The following is a 22266-nucleotide window of genomic DNA, read 5'->3' as shown; positions in this document are numbered from 1 at the left end:
CAGTGGAGCGAGAGTTGCGAGTAGCGATGTAGAGCTGTCACGACCCCTGCCATTGGCCTGGATTGCCAGGCCAGGTGGGCTACTTCTAGTACCCCATCAGGGCCTCAAGGGCCCTGACATTTTCCCCTAGACTCACTTGAAGTCAGTCCTTGCGCCTTTGCGCCAGGCTCATGTGCTAAAGCAGTAATCTGGGCCACAAGGGCATTGTGCAACAACATGGATGCTTCCACATGACTCAGTTCCTGAACTGAACAATGCGGTCTAGCATTTTGGGTGTGGCAGGCCCAGAGACACCTGGGATGCCTGCAGGCTATATAAGCCATGCCCGGACTCCAGTACACGCTTCGCGTTGCTCTGCCAGTGGCAGCGTGACGTTCGCCGCGGTCAGCAGCATCTTCATCTACACGCCGGACCTGATCTCCTGCAAGAATAAGAGAAGACATCGTTAGTGTTCGCTTACCTCCTGGGAGCCGCTCCTGTACTCCGCTCCAGGATCCTGAATAGTCAACATCTTGGCGGACCTCATTCCATGGAGAAAACCGCTACCTGGAAAAGAAAACAGAGAAAACAACTTTAGTAAGCGTAATTTCTGCACATTCAGAAAACTCTCTCTTACCTGCATAGAGCGGAAGGTCTGGGCCGAACCCGGGGTGTCAGCAAGCGGTGCGCTCCTCACTACTTACCACTCTTCATCTTTTCGGCACGCGCATTCCGTAGCAACACTGCAATCTTCAAGAAGACAAAATAAACAGGTTAGCACAAGAAAAGCATATAGCACCGCGCTTCATGCTTTCTTACCATCTCGTGCACCAACCTGCGCGACATCACGAGGACAACATCTACACCTAAAAATCAAAGGAAAAAGAGAAAGAGACAATTACTAAACAAGGAACACATAATCAAGACAGACTTACCTGAAGAACGGAGTCATAGCAGGTCTGGACCCCGGAGAGTCGCTCCAGTGAAGTAACTAGGCAGCGGCAAGCCTAACCCCAACTCGCCCCTGCTCAGAGTGGCAGGACGGAGAGCGCGCCTCATCAAAAAGCAAGGTGAGAAAGACACCAGGGGGGAGTTTGTGGGCCCGTTAGAGAGGTGGGCAACGAGCCACAAGAGACAATCAAACTAAAGTGCAACCTCTGTGTTTTAGACCTGGTTTCCAGCCGCACGAGGGGTCCAAGGAGGTGGTCCAAGGGAGAAGCAGCCGGACTGGGTGACGCCCCCGTGGATACCAGGTGAGCGTTACAGGAACAGGTTGCCACCTTTGCAGGACTTCTGCGGAGGGGTACAGGAATGAGGTATGCCCTGCAGAAGTGTTGGAGGTGCCTGAGAATGGGCAGAGGAGGAAGGAAGAGATGGCAGTGTAGTCGGAGAGGAAGAGGAGTGCCAGAGAGGTGGCTGAGGGAGGAGGCAACAGAGCAGCCAAAGAAGCAGCTGAAGGTGCCAGAGAGCTGGTGGAGGAATGAGGTAAAAGGATGGCCAAAGAAGCAGCAGAGGGTGCCCGGAGAGGTGGCGGAGGAAGGAGGCAGCAGAGAGGGGGTAAGTAGGGATAGCGGGAGAAGAAAGGAAGTTCATAAGGCACAGGAAGCATTTATTGAAAAGGAGGAGATTGGCCTGAGGGCCCTGGACCAAGACAGTGCCATTTAAGTAGACATTAATGATGGTCTTAGATGAGTGGAAGGGGGCCAGGAGGGCCTTCCACTGGGTGCCACCATTAATGGTAGATGAGGAAAAAGGAGAGAGAACAGATACCATATCAGGGGTCCATAGGCATGGAGAGGGAATGACAAACAGGATATCAGTAATGGTCTGTCTGGAGGAAGCACTGTTGTAGGTATCAGCTATAGGGAGGCCTGGGTTGGAGACCAAGATGTCCCTTTTGAGCTTCACCCTGCCAGACCTAGTGAGAGGGATAGGATAGTCGATAGAATAGCAGTTAGAGAAGATATGGGCGACAGAGAACATCAAGAGGGTGTAGGACGGAAAGAGGGGAGGGGAGGGCGGAAGGGAGCCCAAACAGGGATGAGGGTGTAGTGATGGGGGCAGATAGGAGGGAGGCACAAGGGGGGTCACAACAGAGAGGGGAGCACAACACAGAACAATAAACACCAGGACCTAGCAAGGTCCTGGCGAGGGTGGAGAAAGGATGCAGGTAACAATATCAAGGTGCAATACAGAAACCAACAACAAAAGACAATGCACAACCAAGGAAACCTAGAAGTAAAGAATGCAGGCAATGCAATGGAATGCCAATACCATACAGAACACAATGCCAATACTGTAGAGAAAACCAATGGCAGTGTCAAAGTACAGTACAGAACCCCCAACCCAACAATGCACAATACACAACCAAGGAGCCTAGAAGTGGAGGAATGCAGGCAATGCAAAGGTACAGTAGAGAAACAATGGAATGACCGGGGAAACAATACAATGGGTCAGAGAACGAAGAGGTGAAAGATGCGAAAGGCAGGGAGGGGAAGTGTAGAAAGGATACAGGGGGGGCCTGAGATGCGAGAGAGTGCACGCGACCCAGGTTGCGCGGAAGCGCACGGGGCCTAAGTTGCGGGGAGCACACGTGGCCTAAATTGCGAGGGTGTGCTCACGGCCTAGGTTGCGAGGGGCACATGCAGCCTGGGTTGTGGCGCAGGCTAAATTGAGAGGGAGCGATGCAGCGCATGCGGCCTAAGTTGCGAGGGAATTGATGTGTGAAAGCTACTCTTCGTTCCCCTTTATCTTTCCTTTGACATGTGTATGTCTGAGAAGAAATGGAAGGCTGTAACTCCCAACGTGTGCAGTGTGCTGAGGGAAGGGATCGAGAGTAAATGGCTAACAATGCAAAGGAAAATCCCTTCAATTGCATAGGTCCTATTTTTAGGCATCAAATCAATGAACAACAAATATCTTTTTCATTTAGTTTTTATTAAAGGTTAGACACTACATCTCTGTTACAGACAAGGTGATAAACAACACACTGGGATCACATAAATTAATACTATATAACTTGAACAAAATGTACAGTCAATTTGAAATTTGGTTCAATAAGTAATTCATTTAAGAACTACATCAAGCAAAAATGTAGTTAAAAAAAATAATCTCCTAAAATCCTGCAATTGTAAAAGTAAATACACATGGCAAGTATACCAACAAGGATGACGTTAATCAACAAATTCAAGCAAAACATTGTAGTATGCATTGTAAAGTACTTGTGGTTATACAGAGAGATTCACCAAAACCTCAAGTGTCAACAACAAATATCAAAACAGTATACTTGGCAGGCACACATACTTTTTGTGCATACAAACAAGAAAACATACAACATAACCAAAACCAAGCGAAACATTTGAAAATACACAAAGCAAAAACAATGTTTAAGTTCTTGATATGACCTTCCAGAAGCTCCACTTGTCAGGGGGTCAGCCATTCAATATTTCTGAACATTTAAAACTTTTATGCTTCCCTTGCTCTATTGTGTTGGAAGGAAGCGTGCCCTGCTTCGATCTTTAATAGCTCTTCCAAGTGAGGGAAACCTGCCCTACTATCACTCAAGCTGCACCTGTTCTTTTAAGAAGCGATTTGCTCTGCTGCTGATAATACAATACCCTTGACCCTACGAGAGTCAATTTATTAGCTGATATGATATAAAGGCGATTATAGGTGATACGACACTGCAGAAATTACAATACCTCAAAGTGCGGTCGGCAATAGCGACCGTGTGGAATGCTTACCCAGAGGAGCTTCCAGCGGACCAGAGCTTGGGGTATGTACTTTACCCCAACACAGTAAAGAAATTGCTCTCTGTACTATACAAAATCACAATGTCAACCAGAAAAGTTCAGGCACCGGACAATAAAGGGGAGTGGGATAGAGATCTGGGGATAATACTAACAGACACACATTGGACACAATTATGCAGCCTAACGAATCACATATTTTGCAATTCAAGGTACCAACTAATCCGGTACAAAATACTGAATAGAGTCCATCTCACCCCAGTCCGACTTAAGAAAATGTATGCTACAACGTCGGGGGAAGTGCCCCAGATGTGGAAGCTAAGAGGCAGGCATATTACATATGTTGTGGTCCTGTAGAATGCTCACTTACGTACTGGGCAGAAGCGTGCAAAGTTCTGGAAGAAATGCTTGACCCAGGCTATTGTGTGTTGGGATTCGTGAGCAAAATTAACCCAGTCCGGCGCTGGTTTTTTAACCTAGGCCTGCTCTTAGCTAAGCGTGTGTTATTACTGCTCTGGAAGAGCAGGGACCCTCGTGTGTTGGAAGAATGGATGAGTGCTATGATTTGGGCGAATGATAACGAAGAAGTATATTCTAGCCTGCTACCGTTGACATGCCGCCCGAAAGACATTTGGGGTGGGTTTAGACAATACCCGATTGATAAGAACGCAAGACAGGACGACCAAGAAGAAATGTCACAATGTATTTATAATAAGCGACACCTATCCACACACCTGTATAACTGCAAAATTGAATAACGCAACTGTAAGCAATGTAATGTGAAAAATATGTGTAAGTTAAATAAAAGTAAAAAAATCTTTTTAAAAAACAGTTATTTTCCACAGTCTCTTGCTTAGCAAAATGAATGTCTCATGCTTGAAACACAAGTTTATAAACCAAGACAATTGTTCTCTTCAAAGAGGCTAAGTAATTATTAGCATATCACACTCTTTTGTCAGGATAGCATAGCAAGGCAACAGTTCATCAAAATCAAGAAAGGTGTTAGAATTACCAAGTTCTTTTCGACACACCTTTTCACCACAACCACAGTGCTTCAAATACTCTTCTTCTTTCCTAGTACACTCGCTTGCCTGGACTAATTACTATGGGTCCCTTTTCTGGGGTACTCACCTGCCAGATAAAAACTCCTTCAACTACAAGTGTGTTCAGTGTTAATGCTTGTTCCAAGATTCTCCACACCAGCATCCCATGTGAGGAAGTTTGAACAATAACTTCTTCTCTTTAAAAAAAATTACCAGATTGATATTTCATAAAAGGGAAGTTGTCTCTGTATTCCTCTTCTATAGCCACTTGGCTGTTGGCAATGCAGGTTACACGCTTTTCCCCTTTGGAATCTCATATAAGCAGAGTTGCGCTGATGCAGCCTTTGTATTAGTATCATGCAACCTCTTGGCTGCTGGCAGTGCATGTTACAATTATTCCCCAATTGGTATCCCTTATCCGGAGAGTTACGTCCTGGTTGCCCTTTATCTTTCTTCTGCGACCTCTTGGCTTCTGGTAATGCATGTTACAATTGTTCCCCAATTGGTATCCCTTATAGGGGAAGTTGCGTCCTGTCTGCCTTATTTAATTTGTTTTGTATTCAAAATCATTAGTTTTGCTTAAGAGTCTTTTGTGGAGCGCCCCGGGATCACCTGATGTCTCAGGCCAACTCATCGGTCTTCCTCAGCGTCTCCTGTTAACTTGCGGGTGCTGCAGCGGATCTCTTCTGGTATGCCTACACGGCTACCACCGCCAATTTGACTGTTGTGGCCTGCACAGTCCTTCAGGTGAACTCTGACAGCCTTGTGAGACCTCTGGCTCTGCTTCTTTAACGGAGCGGGTCACAGCGTGTTGGGAGCTCATCACCCATACTGCGTAGCTTTTCCCAAAGCCAATATCAGCTGCGCTAGCTCAGCATGTCCATGCAACTTCTCTTGCATCAGCCTCATCTGGTGCTTCCTCTTCCTCCACAGCGTGTCCCGTATTCAGACCTGCTGCCGCCTCAGCCACTGCTACTGCTTCTGTCTCTCCTTATTTCACATAAAACTAATTCTGGCATTTAAATGTGCTGCTCAGGTGCTTCATACCGGCACCTGTAATCTTCATCAACTCTGAGTCTCTGTTCCTCGTCCCAGTACCACAGGAATCGTGGATTCTGAAGTCCATAATGTTTTTAGTCGTTCTACATTTAGTTTTCTTAAACAGATTTGTGAACTGAGAATTGTCAACTATATGGGAGGTTGTAAAAAAGAGTTGGTGATTTGCCCATGGGTTTGTGACATTTATAAGGCGGAATCATAACAATTAGAAGTTGTTATATTTACTTCCTGAACCTCTTATGTACCAGTTTCATGCTGTTTAGCAGACTTTTCATAGTCTACATTTTGGCTAGTTCTTGGAGAGGGAATTAAACACTGACATCATGCCATTAGGAATTTGGGTATTATGGGACTTTCATCCTCAGAAGAGGATGAATGCTGTGTCTCTCCTAGTGGAGTCACTGCTTCCCCTTGACAGCCGTCTTCTCCCATGTGATCCTCCCTCATGTTAACACCCCTGGGCTTAGGATCAGGTAGTGACTGCCTTTCCCTGGCCACATGGGAGGATACTTCAGGCTGTGGTTTAGTGGTGACTCCACAGGATTCATCACAGAGGAGTCACAGCAGGAGATGTGCAGACACCCAACGTAGTGGGCAAATGCAGAGGGAAACCAGTGGAATGTCCGGTTCTCATATGGAAACTCATACCAGAGAAGCCAAGTCCCGGAGGGTCTCCAGCAGCAGGCAATGCCTGAGTAGAACAGTGGAGGTCAGAATAGCCAAAACAAACCTCCAAGGTGGGTTGGCAGCAACCTGATGCAAGGCGGGGTGAGAATAAACTGGCCCCAAGTCAGGGTGAGCACAACAAGACCCCAAGGCAGGGCCGAAGCACACAGACCTCAAGGTGGGGTACAAGCAAATAGACCCCAAACTATGGTATAGGAGAGCTGAACCCAGGGTGGGTTGAGAGAAATAGAATCACACAGAGGGTTGTGAAACCCAAGATCACACAGAGGGGTAAGAACCAGAACACAGTGAGGTATAGAGAACCCCAAGAGGTTCCTTGAGTTTGACTGATCTGGGCCTATAAAACATGAAGCTTCCAAAAAGGGGGAAGTTCTGACAATAGGCCATATTACCTGGCCATTCAGGGGGAAAGAGAAACTAACCAAAGTTTGACAAATAACCCCAAGAAGGGGACGTTCGAAGAGACAATTACTGATGCCAGGGTCCAAATGTACATCGGGTGAGAAGCCCCTTTTTCCTGATATAGAGACACTAAGGTGGGGGGCCAGAAGCCAGCCACCATGCCATTATTTTGGGTAGAAGACCCTCAGGATTCTTTGGAATAAGTGAGGTTCTGTTATATAGTGGTAGGGCCAGGAATCCGGTTAGAGTTAGGATATGTTTTTTTCTGGACAGCGGACTGAATTATTTTTGTAAAGACATTCTGAGAAGCACCCTTTTGGACACCTTTCCTTAAGAGTAGAACTGAAAAGTATAGGAATAGTAGGGTTTGTGATTTAATAAAAGAATTACATTACACACAATGTCATCTTGTACATCTCCTGATTCGGACTTTCCACTGAGGGCAATAACAATTTCCATGTGCATAGCCTTATAGAATGAGGGAAGGGCCACTATTGAAGGATAATGACCTGCCACCAAGTGATGGCCCATAGGCGAACGCCAAGGGCCATAAGTTGGCAAAGGATCATTATCCCAACCGATAATGACCTCTACCGAGGACAATCAGGCTATTAGCACATAATGGTAGTAGCAATACATGTTTTAGAGTCTTGGAAGTGTAGTAAAACATGTTCCTTTATTACTGGGTAAAGTAAATAGGCATCTGAGTTAGTAAGTGAAATGTGCTTTTATTTTGTAGTATTGGCATAACATTGTTGTCCTCGTATATTCAACTTGGTTCAGCTGAAACAGTTTTAACATGAGCATGCATTTGGTGTCTTGTAAAAGTAAATGGTTTCTCAATAGGAAAACGAAAGCATTGCCCCATGTTTTAGCTTTCTCTTCAAAGGATATGTTGCAGCAAAAAAAGGTCCTCTCAGAGAGGAAGTGTCTCATTGAAATAAATCTTGCATGGAAAGTGGATTATTTCCCATTTCTGCTTTTGAAGACAAAATGCTCAGAATGGAGTCAATATCAGTAGTTATTGATTGTCTCCAATCTAAACATTTTCATTGGTGGAGAGGAAGTCAATAACGATGTACATGTGCTCATAGTTGTTATTAACCAATTTTACAATATCATTATTGCTCCCTCCAGAAAATTGTGTGCTGTTTCAACTACACTTCTTGCTGTTTTACAAAGCCTCTAGGGTTTTGATTGAATGGTTCCAATCAAGCGTGAAACATTTGGCTGATTATGACTTGGACCTTGAGAGACTGCTGGCTCCATGGATAGACAAGAAAAGGACCTTGTTTGAGCTTGATTGGATCAAAAATAGAGAAACAGCAATGGAGTATCACCTATTTTATCATTCAGCAGTGGGAGCATTTAATGAAATTCCCTGCTATCTTATGCAGCATCTGTCAAGGAACCACTGATCTGAATGTTACGCTTTAAATTGCACTTACTTCCTGCTAGAGAGATAATGGGTGCCAGACAAGGAATTTTACGCAATTTGCAGCTCTGTAGGTATTTTTCCTTGCAAATCGACATCTTTTAACTGAGTGCCCAAATTTACATTAATCACGTATACACTTTTTTGGGGGAAATTTGTTTTAGATGAAAATACAGTTAGCACTGAGTGGTTCTGGTCAAGGATTTTAAATAGATGGCAGCCATATTTGAACATACCAGTTTTAAACTTGCATTGTACCGACAAAACAAAATGAATTTTTTACACTTTGTCTTAGCATGAATATAATATGTTTTGCGTGAATATTTGTATTGTATCAAATTGAATGTGACATGGAATGATTTTATGATTGTTTTCTTTTTGCAAAGGTTATTCTGTTAACCATATGCAAATAAATACAAATAAAAAAATAAACAATACTTAATTTACTGACCTCAGAGGTTGCATGGTTTCTGACAGGATTCAAACCTGTTCCTTCAAGCTGCACACAGTTTTCCATGCGAGAGTTTAACAAGCACTCCATTATAAACATTAAAATGTGAGTTATTCAGTTTCTTACTATTGGTTGTAATTTAAGTTCTACACAATATTACAAACATGTATCGTGTATATGTCATGTATATGAACAGAGCATCATTTTGAAAAGTCTGTTTTAAATTATTTCTTCTGTATAGGAACACGACTGTAAATTAACACAAGAAATAGTTGAGCTGATTGACAGAGAGGCTGATCTTCTGATGAGGGGTGTCCAGGAACGGAATTTGGAAGGCTTAAGAAAAAGAATATCTACTTTGTTTCTGCAGTACATTAAAACTCCCATGTTTAACCCAGAAGTTGCAAGGCTACTAAAGGTAAATAATGTCTTTCACCAAATAACTACAAATAAATGTTTACCAGTACCTTTTGCTTTGCGCACATGAATATCAATCATTTCTATTTTCATTTTATGGAGAACATTATTTAATATAGTTGTGTGTAGCACTGAGCATGCAGATCAGGGAATTTCAATTGTTAATCTTTATTCACTTAACGCTTATAACAAAATGTTATCGATATATGTTTAGAAAGGGGGTGGGGTGGATATAAACGAGAAAATCAGATGACCTGCTAATCGTTAAGTTAGCCGCTTGATTTCACAACCTAATTTCTAGCGTCTGGGTTTGGCTGCTTACTCACGCAGCCTTCAAGTTTATACTCGAAATTAGGAATGTGGGACACTTTTCAAGGTTCTTTAAGGGCTGCCAGAGATGAGAGGGTCTGGGGATTCTGTCTGACTTTCTCGCAAACGTTCTTGCAAACCAGGTCTAATTCCATGTTAATCTGTGTGCGATTTAGAAACATTCTAAATTGATTCACACTAACAAAATCATCATATAATAATCAAGGCTCCAGATAAGATTTAGAGGTAGGAGTATTTTACCCTCTACTTTTGGAAGTTGGTAATACAGGGATTTTCATGGGAGTAAAAAAGTAGTATTCATTGCTGATTGGGGTATTTTTAGGCAAGCAAAACTATTGGTATTTTGTTTTAACACATACCTTTGTTTTGTCCAGTGAAAAAATCATGTCTGTATTCTCATCTTGTATCAAGGAATAATGTGGTTTAGTCACCAAAACATGCACGCCCAGCTGTAACCCTTTGTCTCCCTTCAATATCATCATGCCACCCAGTCCTTTTTCCTCAGACGAAAGCACTATTACAAAGCTGTGATCATCAGGCTTGGCCACCTTGATACATCTAAAAAAATGAGTATATCTGCTGGGCTTTCATTCTTATTAGAGGGATTCAGTATATGACTCACATGCAGTTCTAGTATTTAGCCATAGTTGCAGACATAGACTGAGATACAGATTGTATTACAATGCAGATTTTCCGGGAGTCATTCCCACTTCACAAGCACTGGGGAGATAAACTACCATACGTATCAAAAATTGCTAAGCAAGTTGACAGAAGCCTGTCAGGTTAAAGGGTTTGCAAGCTTGGCGGTTGACTATGGTTTGCCAGATAAACCTGGACTGCAGGGATAACAGCATGCTGTTGCAAACTTCATGGGTATGTTTAGTATGGGTGGGCATGTTTGTTCAAGTCTTCAGCCCCGCCCCCGGAACATGATGTTTCAGGAACGATCATCCCAACAACTCACTCGCTCGACTATTTCTTTTCACAGTTTTCCAAATACATTGCTTCTGTGTTATGCCTACTCTTTGAAGAGTGTTTGTAAAACATCTCCCTACCTACAGCAAGCCAGCAACGTGCCTGACTGTGTGTTTCCCACTATGTCTGACACTCAACAAGCTCTTGTCACTGCAACAATAATTTACTCCAGAGTTACTTTGCTCACCTTGAGAATTTTATTGAGTAACTGACTGCCTAGGGCCTGGATGTAGATGTCTCTGATCAATCTTGCTGCACAGGTTTGAATCTTCTAAAGTCAAGTAATCATACTGTTGCATGAAGGACAAGTCTTTCTTTATCAGTTATCATTCATGGAATTTTTAGTCCATAGCAGATCGATATAGATAGAGTGGCTATATACCAAATCAAAATTAAGCTAATTAAACATGGTTTGCATATCCTTTCAATATGTAAAATAGAACTCTCAAACCAAGCAAATTGGAGATTGCCCTCATTTAATGGTAATTTACATCTCCACTGAAGAAAACATGCAGGGGAGGCGTGGCCTGGCTGGTTGCTAATGGCGGTGAAACCCCATAGCTCTGCAGCCGAGTCGCGTTACAGCTTTTTGCAGCCTTCTAAGGTGTGATCTGCAGCTGCAACTGACCAAATATGGTGTAGGAAGGTGCGGTCCACCGATATCCCGCTTTGTTAGACCTGCAGGGCTTGGCATCGCCCTGATTTTCAGCCCGATTCGTTTGGGGGGTCTGGACTGCTGCAGCAATGAAAAATGGCTGGCTTCCACAGTGAACACAGGTGAAAGCAAGGACTCGCTGGAGCTTAATTAGCAAGACGATTCGGCAGCTTTGTGGCGGTAATCGTGAGCAGTGGCAGCCGGCTACTGACGCTTCCCCTGGCCTTGAAGTCGGCATGGACAATTTCGGCGGGGAGAGCATTGATTCTCTGATGCGGACTGTGGTGGAGCCGGCGCTGGAGCTGCAGAGTATCAGAGTGAACCACAGCTGTTGAGTGGTGAGAAACTGCATAGCATTTGGCCATCCTCCAAGCCTTCCAAGGCAGCTTCATTCCAACCTCCGGCCCTGGTGTCCCCCAGTGGTGGCAGAGATGCTCAGGTGTTGAGGTGTAGAGCCCCCTCCAGGTGTCTACATGCAGAGTTAGGAGCCTGGTGCTGGTGCTGGTGCGCAGTGTTGCAGGCTGCGGCAGCTGGTAGGCGGCAGAGATCTGCAGTCAACCCTTCATAATTGCAGGTGAGGCACCATGCTGGCAACGACTGATGGAACCTGACTGATCCGGGACCCATGAGGAGGGTCTCTAGCTACGAGCGCTCAGAGCCAGCCTGGCTCTTGATGGGGCCTGGAGGTGCTTGACTTAATGAGGCTGTGATATGGAGGTGGTAGGAGTGCTTGAGCAGGCACTATATTCAGACTTGTGTGGCTAGAGCGTCCCTGGCTGGAGTCGTTGTTGGAGATCCTCCGGCCCAGCTCTACTTCAGTAGCCTGGGGGCCTGAAATCCTGGAGAAGATGGTGAAGTACGACTAGTGAAGCTGAATTGCCTGTTGACGCCCTTCCTTTTGTTTTGAGCCCATCCCTGGAGATGTTGCTTTGGGGTCACCCTCACCTGCTTTTAGAATACTAAAAGCTTGTTTGGCGTCCGGCCCTGCAGATGATTTTTAGGATGGGGCATGGGGTGTGGGTTCCCAGTATGAGCTGAGGCGGCCTCTTCCTTATGAGCAGTTAGGTGATTCCAATAACACTGGCAGTTAATTGGAGTGGATGCTTATGCCCAATCCTATTTGGTAGGGTGCGCTTTACATATCATATTGGTAGTGCCTGTCTATGAGCAGAATGAAGTCAGGGAAGTCCAAGGAAAAATCGGGGACCACCATCAGAGACATACTTCAGCACCCAAAGCCTGCTTCAGATTCATTGCCTGTGGTGGAAGACGAGGCTCAGCCCTCCACTTAGGGTGACATCATGTGTGTATTCCAATCCCTGCAGACAGAGATGGCGTAGACGGCAAAAGACTTAAAGAGGTCTTTTCAAGAATTAACTCGCAAAGTGCAACAGAATGAATCCAGACTTGGTGATCTGGAACCTGCCTTTTGTGAACAAGCATACTCACATGATCAGCTTGAATAAAAGGTGGCAGCGCTTGAGTCCACCTGGCAAATGGCTGATGAAAAACCATTCCTGCAGAAATAATGTTCGAATCAGGGGGATCCCAAGGTAAGTTCAGGACCAGGATTTGGAGGAGTACGTCAGAGGGCTGTTCCAGGAGATATTGGGAGATGTGACGGTGAATCTCACGCTTGACTGCATACATAGGGTGTTCTCCAACCTTTCATTTTTTCAAGATGAAGGACCCCATTTTTCAGAAGGCTAGAGAGCGGGAGACTCTGCTCTTCAGGGGTTCGACTTTTCAGCTGTTCAAAATCTTGCACAATCCAGAGGTGCAGACTGAGGAGACCTTTGACTAATTGGCTCTCTGATAAGGGGGTCCATAATAAGTGGTGTTACACATTTCGCATCATGTTCCAAATGGATGAGACCCAACATCAGTTCACATCTCTTCAGGCAGCGGTAGAAACTCTAAAGATCCCGGAAGCGGACAGACACTTGCCAGAGGAGGGTACAGCTGAGAACGCAGTGGCCCCATGGTCTCAATTAAATTCAAGAAAAAGCAGACTTCCGGAAACACAGGAGGCCCTCTATGGACAAAAAAGAGAGAAGTAGGGATGTTGACGTTCCAGATTGAGTGGATTTCTTGGTGAGCTGAGTTAGTTTTAGGCTCCCAATGGAATCTCAAGTTTGATTTAGGATGTTGATGTTTTACTGTTATGCTATAGACGGTTACAAGCTGAAGGTGGTGGTTGGAGAGGCTGTATTAAGCTGTATACGCAGCATTCACTAACAATTTTAGGGGCATTAAGAGTACCTGCCCTCTTTCAGGCAGTTTGCTTGATGTTTACCCCCCAAAGGGTTGTTCTAATTTTTGCTTTCTTCTTTTCATTTCTATATTTTACATCCAATTTAATTGTAGGAGGTGCTGTACAGCAGTGGGCTGCGATATTGTACCATATTCCGCTGTGGGGAGAGGTCAGTGGTGGGTTGCAGCGTTGTGCTATTTGTTGATTGGGGCAGATGATTCGGCAGGGTGGGTTTGGATAGTTCTGAAGCTCAGGGACTACTTTACCTAATCCATTATTATGTCTGATATAAAAAGTGTCTTTATAAATGTGCAGGGATTCAACTCCCAGAGAAAGAGAAAAGGTGTGCTTTCCAAATTAATAGACCTCAAGGCTGATATTGCCCTGCTCCAAGAGACTCACCTTTTGCAGCGAGATGAGGCAAGCATAAGGTCTCACTGGTTTCCTCATCAGTATTTTGCCTCTTTGTCGGTAAAGAAAGCTGGAGTGGCAATCCTGATAGCACCCTCCCTTGCTCAAAATGCAGAGATTTAGCTAAGAGATGCCCAGGCTAGATATATTGGGGTGAATTTGTGCATAACGGCAAAAGATCTTACTGTGGTGCCTGTGTGTGGTTCCAACCAGCAACAGGATCAGTTGTATGCACGCTGTTTCCACATATCGCGCAATTCCAACAGGGAGAGCTGGTGGTAGGCAGGGATTTTAATGTAATGTTGGATGGCAACTTGGATACATGTGGCTTTGGGGCCTCAACAGAGGCATCTAGGGCTGTCCCCCTTAGGCTGTAGCTCACTTGAAACTGATTGATGTGTGGCGATGGTTAGGGAGAATTCTCAGAAATGTGCTAATTCCCTCCACCTTAGAGAACCCCAGCAACTTTGCTGGATTTTGAGGACTTAATTTATTTAACCTGGAGAGAGTGACACCATTTTTCCCCACTCTCTCATGTATTTTAATGTGATTTCTGGACTTTGTGTTTTTTTTGGTTATGGAGCCTGACAAACTCCAGAGGCATCATCTTTTACATTGTATCACACAGTACCTTCAGGACAGTGGCACAGAAAAGTCTTTCAGAGTTCCCAAAGGTTTAACTACCTTCTCTTGGTTAAACTACTGTTTTCAAGAGCAGTAAAGTGAAATTGACTTTACTTATATTTGTAACTTTCTAGACCTAGCACACACTATCTTACAATATGGTGCTGGGGGGGGTTACCTAGTATCCCCTTTGTCTAGCTTCTCATGTAACATTTTTATGTTACCCATTTTGTCACTGAATGGCTGGCGGCAGTGGTTTTGTTTTAACTACTATGGTGTGCATTTACCGCAGGCTGCGTTCAAAGGCTGCAGTAAAGCACCAAATGGTACAATTTTGTCAAAATGGCCCAGGTCTTCTTTTTTTGCCATTTCTTTGTGGAAAGGTCCTTCTTGAGATTTACTCTGCACTCCAAACTAGGTTTGATCCCTTTGTTAATTTCGCCTTTTGCGGGATTCACGAGTGAAGCCCGCCTCTGGCTCCAGGGTGTCTGAGGTAGGCAGGAAGTGAGGGAGGGGCCCGAAACTCCCAGTGCTTAGTCTCCTAGGAGACCCAAATGCAGTCTGTGATTGTCTTGACCCATGCCCCTGGCCCTCACTGGCAAATCATGCTTCCAGTTAGTGCCAGGTCAAAGGCCTTAAAACCTCATCCAAGACTCTCATAACCATCATGAAGACCAACATTAGAATGGGACTATTTACTTGGGACTATTTAACTTGGGGGGGGGGGGTGGGGGGGTTCAGTCAACATGGAGGCACACACATAGCTCAGTTACAAGAAACTGAGCTATGCGGTCTAGTCTTTTGGGTGTGGCAGGCCTGGGACTATTTTACCTGGACTACTTTACCTGAGGCTATTTAAACCACACCCAAACAGCAGAACATGATTTGCGTTATTCTGCTGTGGGCAACATAACGCTCACCGTGTCCAGTTCTTTGATGCCAGTTTACCTGAAGCCAAGGACCTGCAGAGAGAGAAAGAACACTACGAAGCTTACCTGGAACAGTATCCTGTCTTCAATCCATCGCTGACTTCAGTTCCACTCACCTGAAGGTACGAATTCCATCATCTGGCACCGCATGAATCCTGGAATACCATAACCTGGAAAGAGGAAAAAGAAAAACAGCATTAATAATCGTTTACTCACGTTTCCTCCCGAATGAAGAAAGCCACACAATTTTTACCTAGGTAGTCATCTCCTGGTCAGTATCATTGCTTGAACATTACGGCATTCCGGCGAGGAACATCGCAACCTGCAAGGAGAGAAAAGACACAGATTAGCAATATAAAAGGCAAAACAGCGCCGCGCATCGCGCATTACTCACCGGACAGCATCGCGCACACTGTGCTTTCGCCTACCGGCCCATGCTCATCTTCAAACTGCATGACAACACCAAAATACCTTTCCATACCTTAAAGGAAAGAAGCAAGACATTATTATTCGAACTAAGAGTCACATAAGAACTGCATATACAGACTGTAAAGCAGCAAACCTACGGAGTCGCAGCAGGCCTGGATTCCCACAGTGGGGCTTGCACCAGTGAAGTAACTTGGTCGCTGCTCGCCCCCCACATCTACGCGCCCTTGCCAGGAGGAGCAGGACGGATATTCCACCTTTTACAATATTAAGGTGAGGAGAAGGGGGAGGAAGGAGTTGAGGCCAAGCGAGGTGGGAAAACATAAAGACAATCTGGTATTGAATCCAGCTCTCCTATATTGCAGACCTATCTTTAACCAGAGGCCTTACCAATGGACCGGGAGAGGGTTCGAGAGTGCAAATCATACAACCAGGGCTGGGTGGCATCCCCGTGGATACCAGGTGAGCGTAACAGTGATGATTGGCTGGCTGACTGTCTGGCAAGGACAGCCACCCTGCTGGATGATTGACAGCTAGGCTGGAATGAATGGAAGAGAACTGAATAAAAGGCAAGACGTTTGGCTTGGAAGGCAGAGTCGACCACTGGATGAAGGAACTGAAGAAGAACTTGAAGAGGATGGCTGCTGCAACTCCTGGACCGTTGGTTTGCCCGGTAAAGCCCTGCTGTAGTATTGAAATGCCACGTTCGCATCGACAGAGAAGCCCCTGCAAGGACGACTTCTCCCCTTGAGTTGGTGGGACCAATCAACTCCAAGGTAAGCCACCTGGACATCCATCTCGGAGCTTGTTGAATTTCCACAGAGTTTCTGCTAGAAACCGTATAGCCAGGGAGAGGAACACCAGATTGTGTGCGTTGCTTTTAAGCTGGCCTAGAGCTCCAGGTAGATCCTCCGGACTCCCAGGAAGCAGGACCGACCGAGCCTGAGCCCCCTCAACAGAGTGAGGGAACCCAGAAGCAAGAAAGTCCACCTCAACAGCCAGGAACCGCAGTGTTGCTATTTGTGGTAGACGTGAGGAGCTGAAACACTGAACAGCCACTTAAAGTGAAGTTTGCTGGTTGCGAGTTTTGACCGTCCCAGTGCAGTGCAGGTGTCCCCAGACGTCCTCCCTCTTGCCCCAACGACTGAGGCCCCGGAAAAGTGAGACCTGCACAGGAACAGGAGCAATCTGCTGCATCTTTTCCTCATTTCAAAGGTACTGTAAAAAGTCTGAGAGAACTTACCTCTTACTAAAGAGTTGCTTGCATCTTCTACTACTCACAAGCCTAATCAGCTTGTGGCCCTACATTTGATTCTTCTTTTCTTCAAAGATTTCTAAAACATTGTGCAAAAATGTTCCACTTACCTACAAAGAAGTGCTTCAGCTTACATAGACTTTTGCCTATTGACTTTGGTTTAGCCTCTTCCGCTGAATGACTCTTATTGGTGGATCTGAAAGTATTTGCCTGCTTAAGAATATTTGTGGTCTCTTGTTTGTTCTAAATAATCTTTTCCTTTGACTTATTACTATATGATCCTAAATGCAACAGTGATATATTAATGTCGCCAGCAGCCTAGCAATCGAAGTCACCTGAGGGTGTAGGTAGTGTCGGTGGGCCATCCCAAAAGGGTATCTACTGATTTAGAGATATTAAGAGTGTGTATTTCATGAAGTGTATTTGAGTGTTACTATTATATTGCTCCCTTCTAAAGAAGGCTTATTCTAACTGACTGATAAATTAATAATTGTTTATTCAAGAAACCTTGAGTGTAAGAGTTTATTTGAATACTTGTAACTGTAAATCTCTGTGTAACTCCACTACAGCTCACATTGACCCCTCTTGAGATAAGCCTGGCTGCTCACCACACTACCAAAACTGTGTAGTAAAAGCTTATACCAAAGGTTGGGGTCCTATACCTGTAGTCAGAGTTGTGTATAGTACTGCCAGAGGGCACTGCATACACATTTTGCCTAACACTGGTGGCAGGCAGTGAGGATATATTGTAGAGTTGTTGAACTAAGAATTTGCTTTACTTTTGTTCAACTAAAAATCTTCACAAGGCTAAGACCCACTAGAAAAGCAATTGTAACATGCCAGGCAGGAGGCCCTGATCATTTTAACAGTGGATCAACTAAAAAAATGATTGCAAGATTGTTGAATAATCAAAGTATAGGTAGTAGGCCTGTTGCACCTACTATCCCAGGAAATGTGGAAAATTATAATGAGGATGATAATTCAGAATCTAACTCTAATATTGTTGAAGAGTCAGAAGAGTCTCAGGATGATAGCCTCTCCTTACTTCAACAGGCCCTTTTGCCTCAACCTTTAGCCACAGGGACCCCACAAGGTCCATCACTGAAAAAACTCTTGAAAAAATGAGACTTGAGTTAGAGTTAGTGGAAAAGATTACAGATCCAAGATGAAACCAAACACCAGGACATAAAACTAAGGGAAATGAAAATGCAACATGCTCTTGTATTTGTATTTTTGTTTTTTATTTGTTTATTATTTGTATCGCTCACCGAACCCTAAGGTAACTGGCCGCTGGAAAACTTAGCATGTTACAAACAGAAAAATAAGGTACATACATATTTACATGAAGGTTAGGTACAGTAATGGTGTAAGGGTTGACCTAAGTTACAATTTACATATTGGACAGGCATTCAAGTAAGTACAGATATATGCAGTCATAGTGACAGGTCGACTGGGTTACATATTAGTCTGACCCTATAAGGCAGGAACATATACATACATAAGACAATAGTCAGAATTAGTCTGACCAAGTGAGGCTGATGCGGGCGGGATGGGTGCAGCAGGATACTTGGCCAAGCAGGGGTTGTGATGCAAGATCACTGTGAGGCTGGATCATTTGGGCTCAGTTTGTGGTAGGGTTTGACGTTAGTTTTGAAGGCATTGAAGGATGGCTCTAGTCTGATGGACAGGGATAGCGAGTTCCAGAGTTTGGCCGCTTGTACAGGGAAGCTGGATCCTCCTGCGGTTTTGAGGTTGAGTTTGGGGACTGAGAGGCGGCGGGTGTGGATGATCTGGTGAGGCGGGAGGCGTGATGTAGGGAGTACTTGTCTAAGAGGTATTTAGGAGCAGTGTGTGAAATACATTTGTGGGTGATTGCCAAGGTGCGGAGTGCGATTCTGTCGCGCACTGGGAGCCAGTTAGCATTTTGTCTGTGGCTGGAGATGTAGTTGTATTTTGAGATGTTTAGGGCGGATCTTAAGGAGTTATTTTCTAAGATCTGGAGTCTGTTTAGATTCGTTTCAGAGGTGCCTGAGAATAGTGTGTTGCAGTAATCTATTTTGGAAAGGGCTAGGGCTCTGGCTAATGTCAAACAGCTGCTGAAGGATAGGTAGGACTTACAGGCATTGATTAGCTTGTTAGTATAAGCAGTTGAGGAGGCGGTGGCGCTCACTTGTCTTTTTAGAGATAAGGTGGAGTCTAGGTAGACGCCAAGCGTCTTTATTTCTTTTGCAACTTTGATTATATTACCATCAATGATGAAGGACGAGTACTGAGGGTAAAGTATGTTCAAACGAGCTTGGGTGCCTACGATCAGGAGCTCCGTTTTTTCATCGTTAACGCAAAGGCTATGTGTTACCATCCATGCCTGGATTTCCAAGTAGATGTTATTAATTAGTTTGGTGTCATTGGCGTAATGACCTGACAGAGTGATGAGGATCTGGGTGTCATCTGCGTAGTTTGTGTAGATGACACCCATGTGTCAAGGCGGTCGAAAAGGAGCTTGGTAAAGATGTTATATAGAGTTGGGGATGTACACGATCCCTGGGGAACCCCACAGAGGATGGGGATGTCTGCGGAGGCAGAAGGAGAGAAGACCCTAGTGGTACGGTTGGAAAGGAAAGATTTGATCCAAGAGGAGGCGTTGGTGGAGAAGGCTACAGCAGTGGTTAAGTGGTCAGTGAGGATCTGGTGGTCGACCAAATCAAATGCGGCAGAGAGGTCTAGCAAGAGGAGCATGGCCAGCTTGCCTTTATCTCTCAGCTCATCCATCTGTATTTGCAGATCCAGGAGGGCGGTGTCGGTGCCGTGCATGGGCCAAAAGCCTGATTGACGTAGACCAAGTAGGTTGTTGTCTTCCGGATGTTTCTGGATTTGTAAGTAGGCAACTCTATCCAGAATTGTTAGGAGGAAGGGGACGGTGGTGATTGGTCTATAGTTTGCGGTGTGTTTGGGTCTAGATTTGGCTTTTTTAGCAGAGGCATGACCCAGGCCCCCTTGAAGTTTTTTGGGACCAGGTTAGTCTTAAATGAGGCGTTTATCATAGTGGCGATTCTGGACAGGTGTCGCCTTGGCATCTTGACGGCTTAAGGCCTTTGATGATGTTTTTAACTTTGTTAGGTGTGACCATAGTGAATGAGAATGATGGGCATTGAGGGTGTTGAAGTTTAGGAGGGGCATTGTCTGATGAGCTGTTTGCAAGGCTGTTCTTTTTCTCTTCTATTTTAGCTTGGAGGGAGGCTATTTTGTCTGCTAGGGCTTGGTGAATTTTGGAGCACCAGACAGCATCTTTAGTGCAGTCTGAAGAGGGTGGTGCTGGGGATTCTAGTTCAATTAGACTATTGAAAAGCTCCTTAGTCTTCGATTTGGCGTTAAGTATTCTGGTGTTATAGATTTCCTTTTTGGTAGAGATAATGACTGATTTGTAGATGATGGCTGCATTGGAGAATAGAGCCTTGTTATGAGTAGAAGGATATTTGCGTCAGTTAGTTTCTGCAGTTCTTTTTAGGTTTCTGAAAGATTTAAGTTCTGGGGTAAACCAGTTGTTGATGTAGGTGGCAGCTTTGAAGTTTTTTGTTTAACAGGGGCGATAGTGTCCAAGGCGGAATTCAGTGTAGTATTATAGAGATCAACCAATTCAGTGGGATCTAGATTTTTGTAATTGGTATCATCCAGAATGTTGTTGATTAGAGGGGTTAAACTGGGTGGTGTAATATCGCAAGTGTTCCTGGAAAGTGAAGGAGGGGCAATAGCGGGGGTAGAAGGAGCGGCTCCCTGAATAGTAAAGGATATGAAGTGGTGGTCTGTCCAGGCAATGGGTTTGTTCTGAAGAATGTTTATGGAGCAATTCAAGTCGGATAGCCAGTCTAGGGGTACGACCCTTGGCATGGGTGGGCTCAAAAGTTCAATGGTTGAAGTCGAGTTTGGATAAAGATTTTTCAAGGGCGAGTGCATTGGCATCGCTTGGATCTTGTACCCCCAGGTTGAGGTCTCGGAGGAAGATGATGTGGGAGCCTGGTTTTGTGTTGGACGAAAGGAGGCTTTTGATATCTTCCTCAAAGGAAGAGATGGGGCCTGGTCGTCGGTAGGCTAAATGAAGTAGGATAGTTTGAGTGGCTGTCAGTGGGATTTTAGCAGAGAGAAGTTCCACTGAAGGTATGCTAACGCTGGTGGTATCTCTAAGACCCAACAATGTTTTAGCTATAATGGCGAGACCTCCTCCTCTGCCAGAGGATCTGTCTGATCTAATAATCGTGTATCCTTCTGGGAGGGATAATGCAAGGGTGGGGCCTGCCGCCTGGTGAAGCCAGGTTTCTCTGATGGACAAGAAATCAAGGTTGTTTTCGATATTGAGGTCTGCAATGTTAGTGGTGTGGGCAACTAATGAGCGTGCATTGATGAGAGCTCCTTTGATGGTAGGAGTCTGTGCTACAGTGTTTGGCTTGTGTGGTTTTGCAATAATGAGGGCTGACAGTGTCCTTGTGTGGGTGGTGGCTGGGGTGCGCACTTCGGATTTAGGGGTGACCTTAGCAGACTTGGGTGGCATCCTTGGAGGATGTGTATGGGCGGTGAAACGTGAACGTAGTCTCAAGTTCCTCATGTTAACAGGGCATGGGATCAGAGGTGTGGGGGGAGTTGCATACCGCTGGATCCATTCCTGTGGGCTAAGTAAATTATCCGTGATGTTTTGATGATGTTTAGTAGGGGTGATGAGACTATTAAAGGCCTGGAGAGGTGGGAGGAAGTTGGTGGGTGAGATGGAGTGGATAAGTGGGAGAATTGAGGCCATGGTGAGGGTGGCACTGTGAAAGGCAGCCATAGATGTGGCCGGCGTAGGATTTGGAGCGGCCCTCCAGAAGTTTGGCTGAGGTGGTATTGGCGTGAGTCCTCCAAAGGTGGTTATGATAGGTTGGGTGATAATACGCTGGTTGGGGCACAAAGAAGGTAGACTCAGAGGATTTGGTCAGGCTAGTCTGATAAAGGCCGGCTAGGTACACAATACAATGGTCACACAAGTGTGATAGGCTAATCAGACATGGTTGAGGTCAGTGGCCGGTCTGTCATTCATAAACATTGTACATAACCCCCGAAATGGGATGAAGACACCATATGTAGTGGTCAAGGTTCCAACAGGCTTAGTGAATTTTATAACACAGGATGATTCAACGACAAGGATAGGCTAGACCCG

The 22266-nt window shown here is 45.1% G+C and overlaps 1 protein-coding gene across 1 annotated transcript in view; it reads left to right on the top strand.

The window, feature by feature from the left end:
- The window catches only part of IQUB (IQ motif and ubiquitin domain containing), a 548499-nt gene that overhangs the window by 424366 nt on the left and 101867 nt on the right, over nucleotides 1–22266 (top strand). The window contains exon 10 of the mRNA XM_069629104.1: nucleotides 9047–9223. Coding sequence (XP_069485205.1) covers nucleotides 9047–9223 — 177 coding nt within the window. The remainder of the gene's footprint in view (nucleotides 1–9046; nucleotides 9224–22266) is intronic.

This window comes from Ambystoma mexicanum, chromosome 12 (genome assembly GCF_040938575.1).
Source record: "Ambystoma mexicanum isolate Mex_15411 chromosome 12, UKY_AmexF1_1, whole genome shotgun sequence".
In the NCBI taxonomy this organism is placed as follows: Eukaryota; Metazoa; Chordata; class Amphibia; order Caudata; family Ambystomatidae; genus Ambystoma; species Ambystoma mexicanum.
Note: the sequence above shows the minus strand (reverse complement) of the source record. Positions and strands in the feature narration are given on the sequence as shown.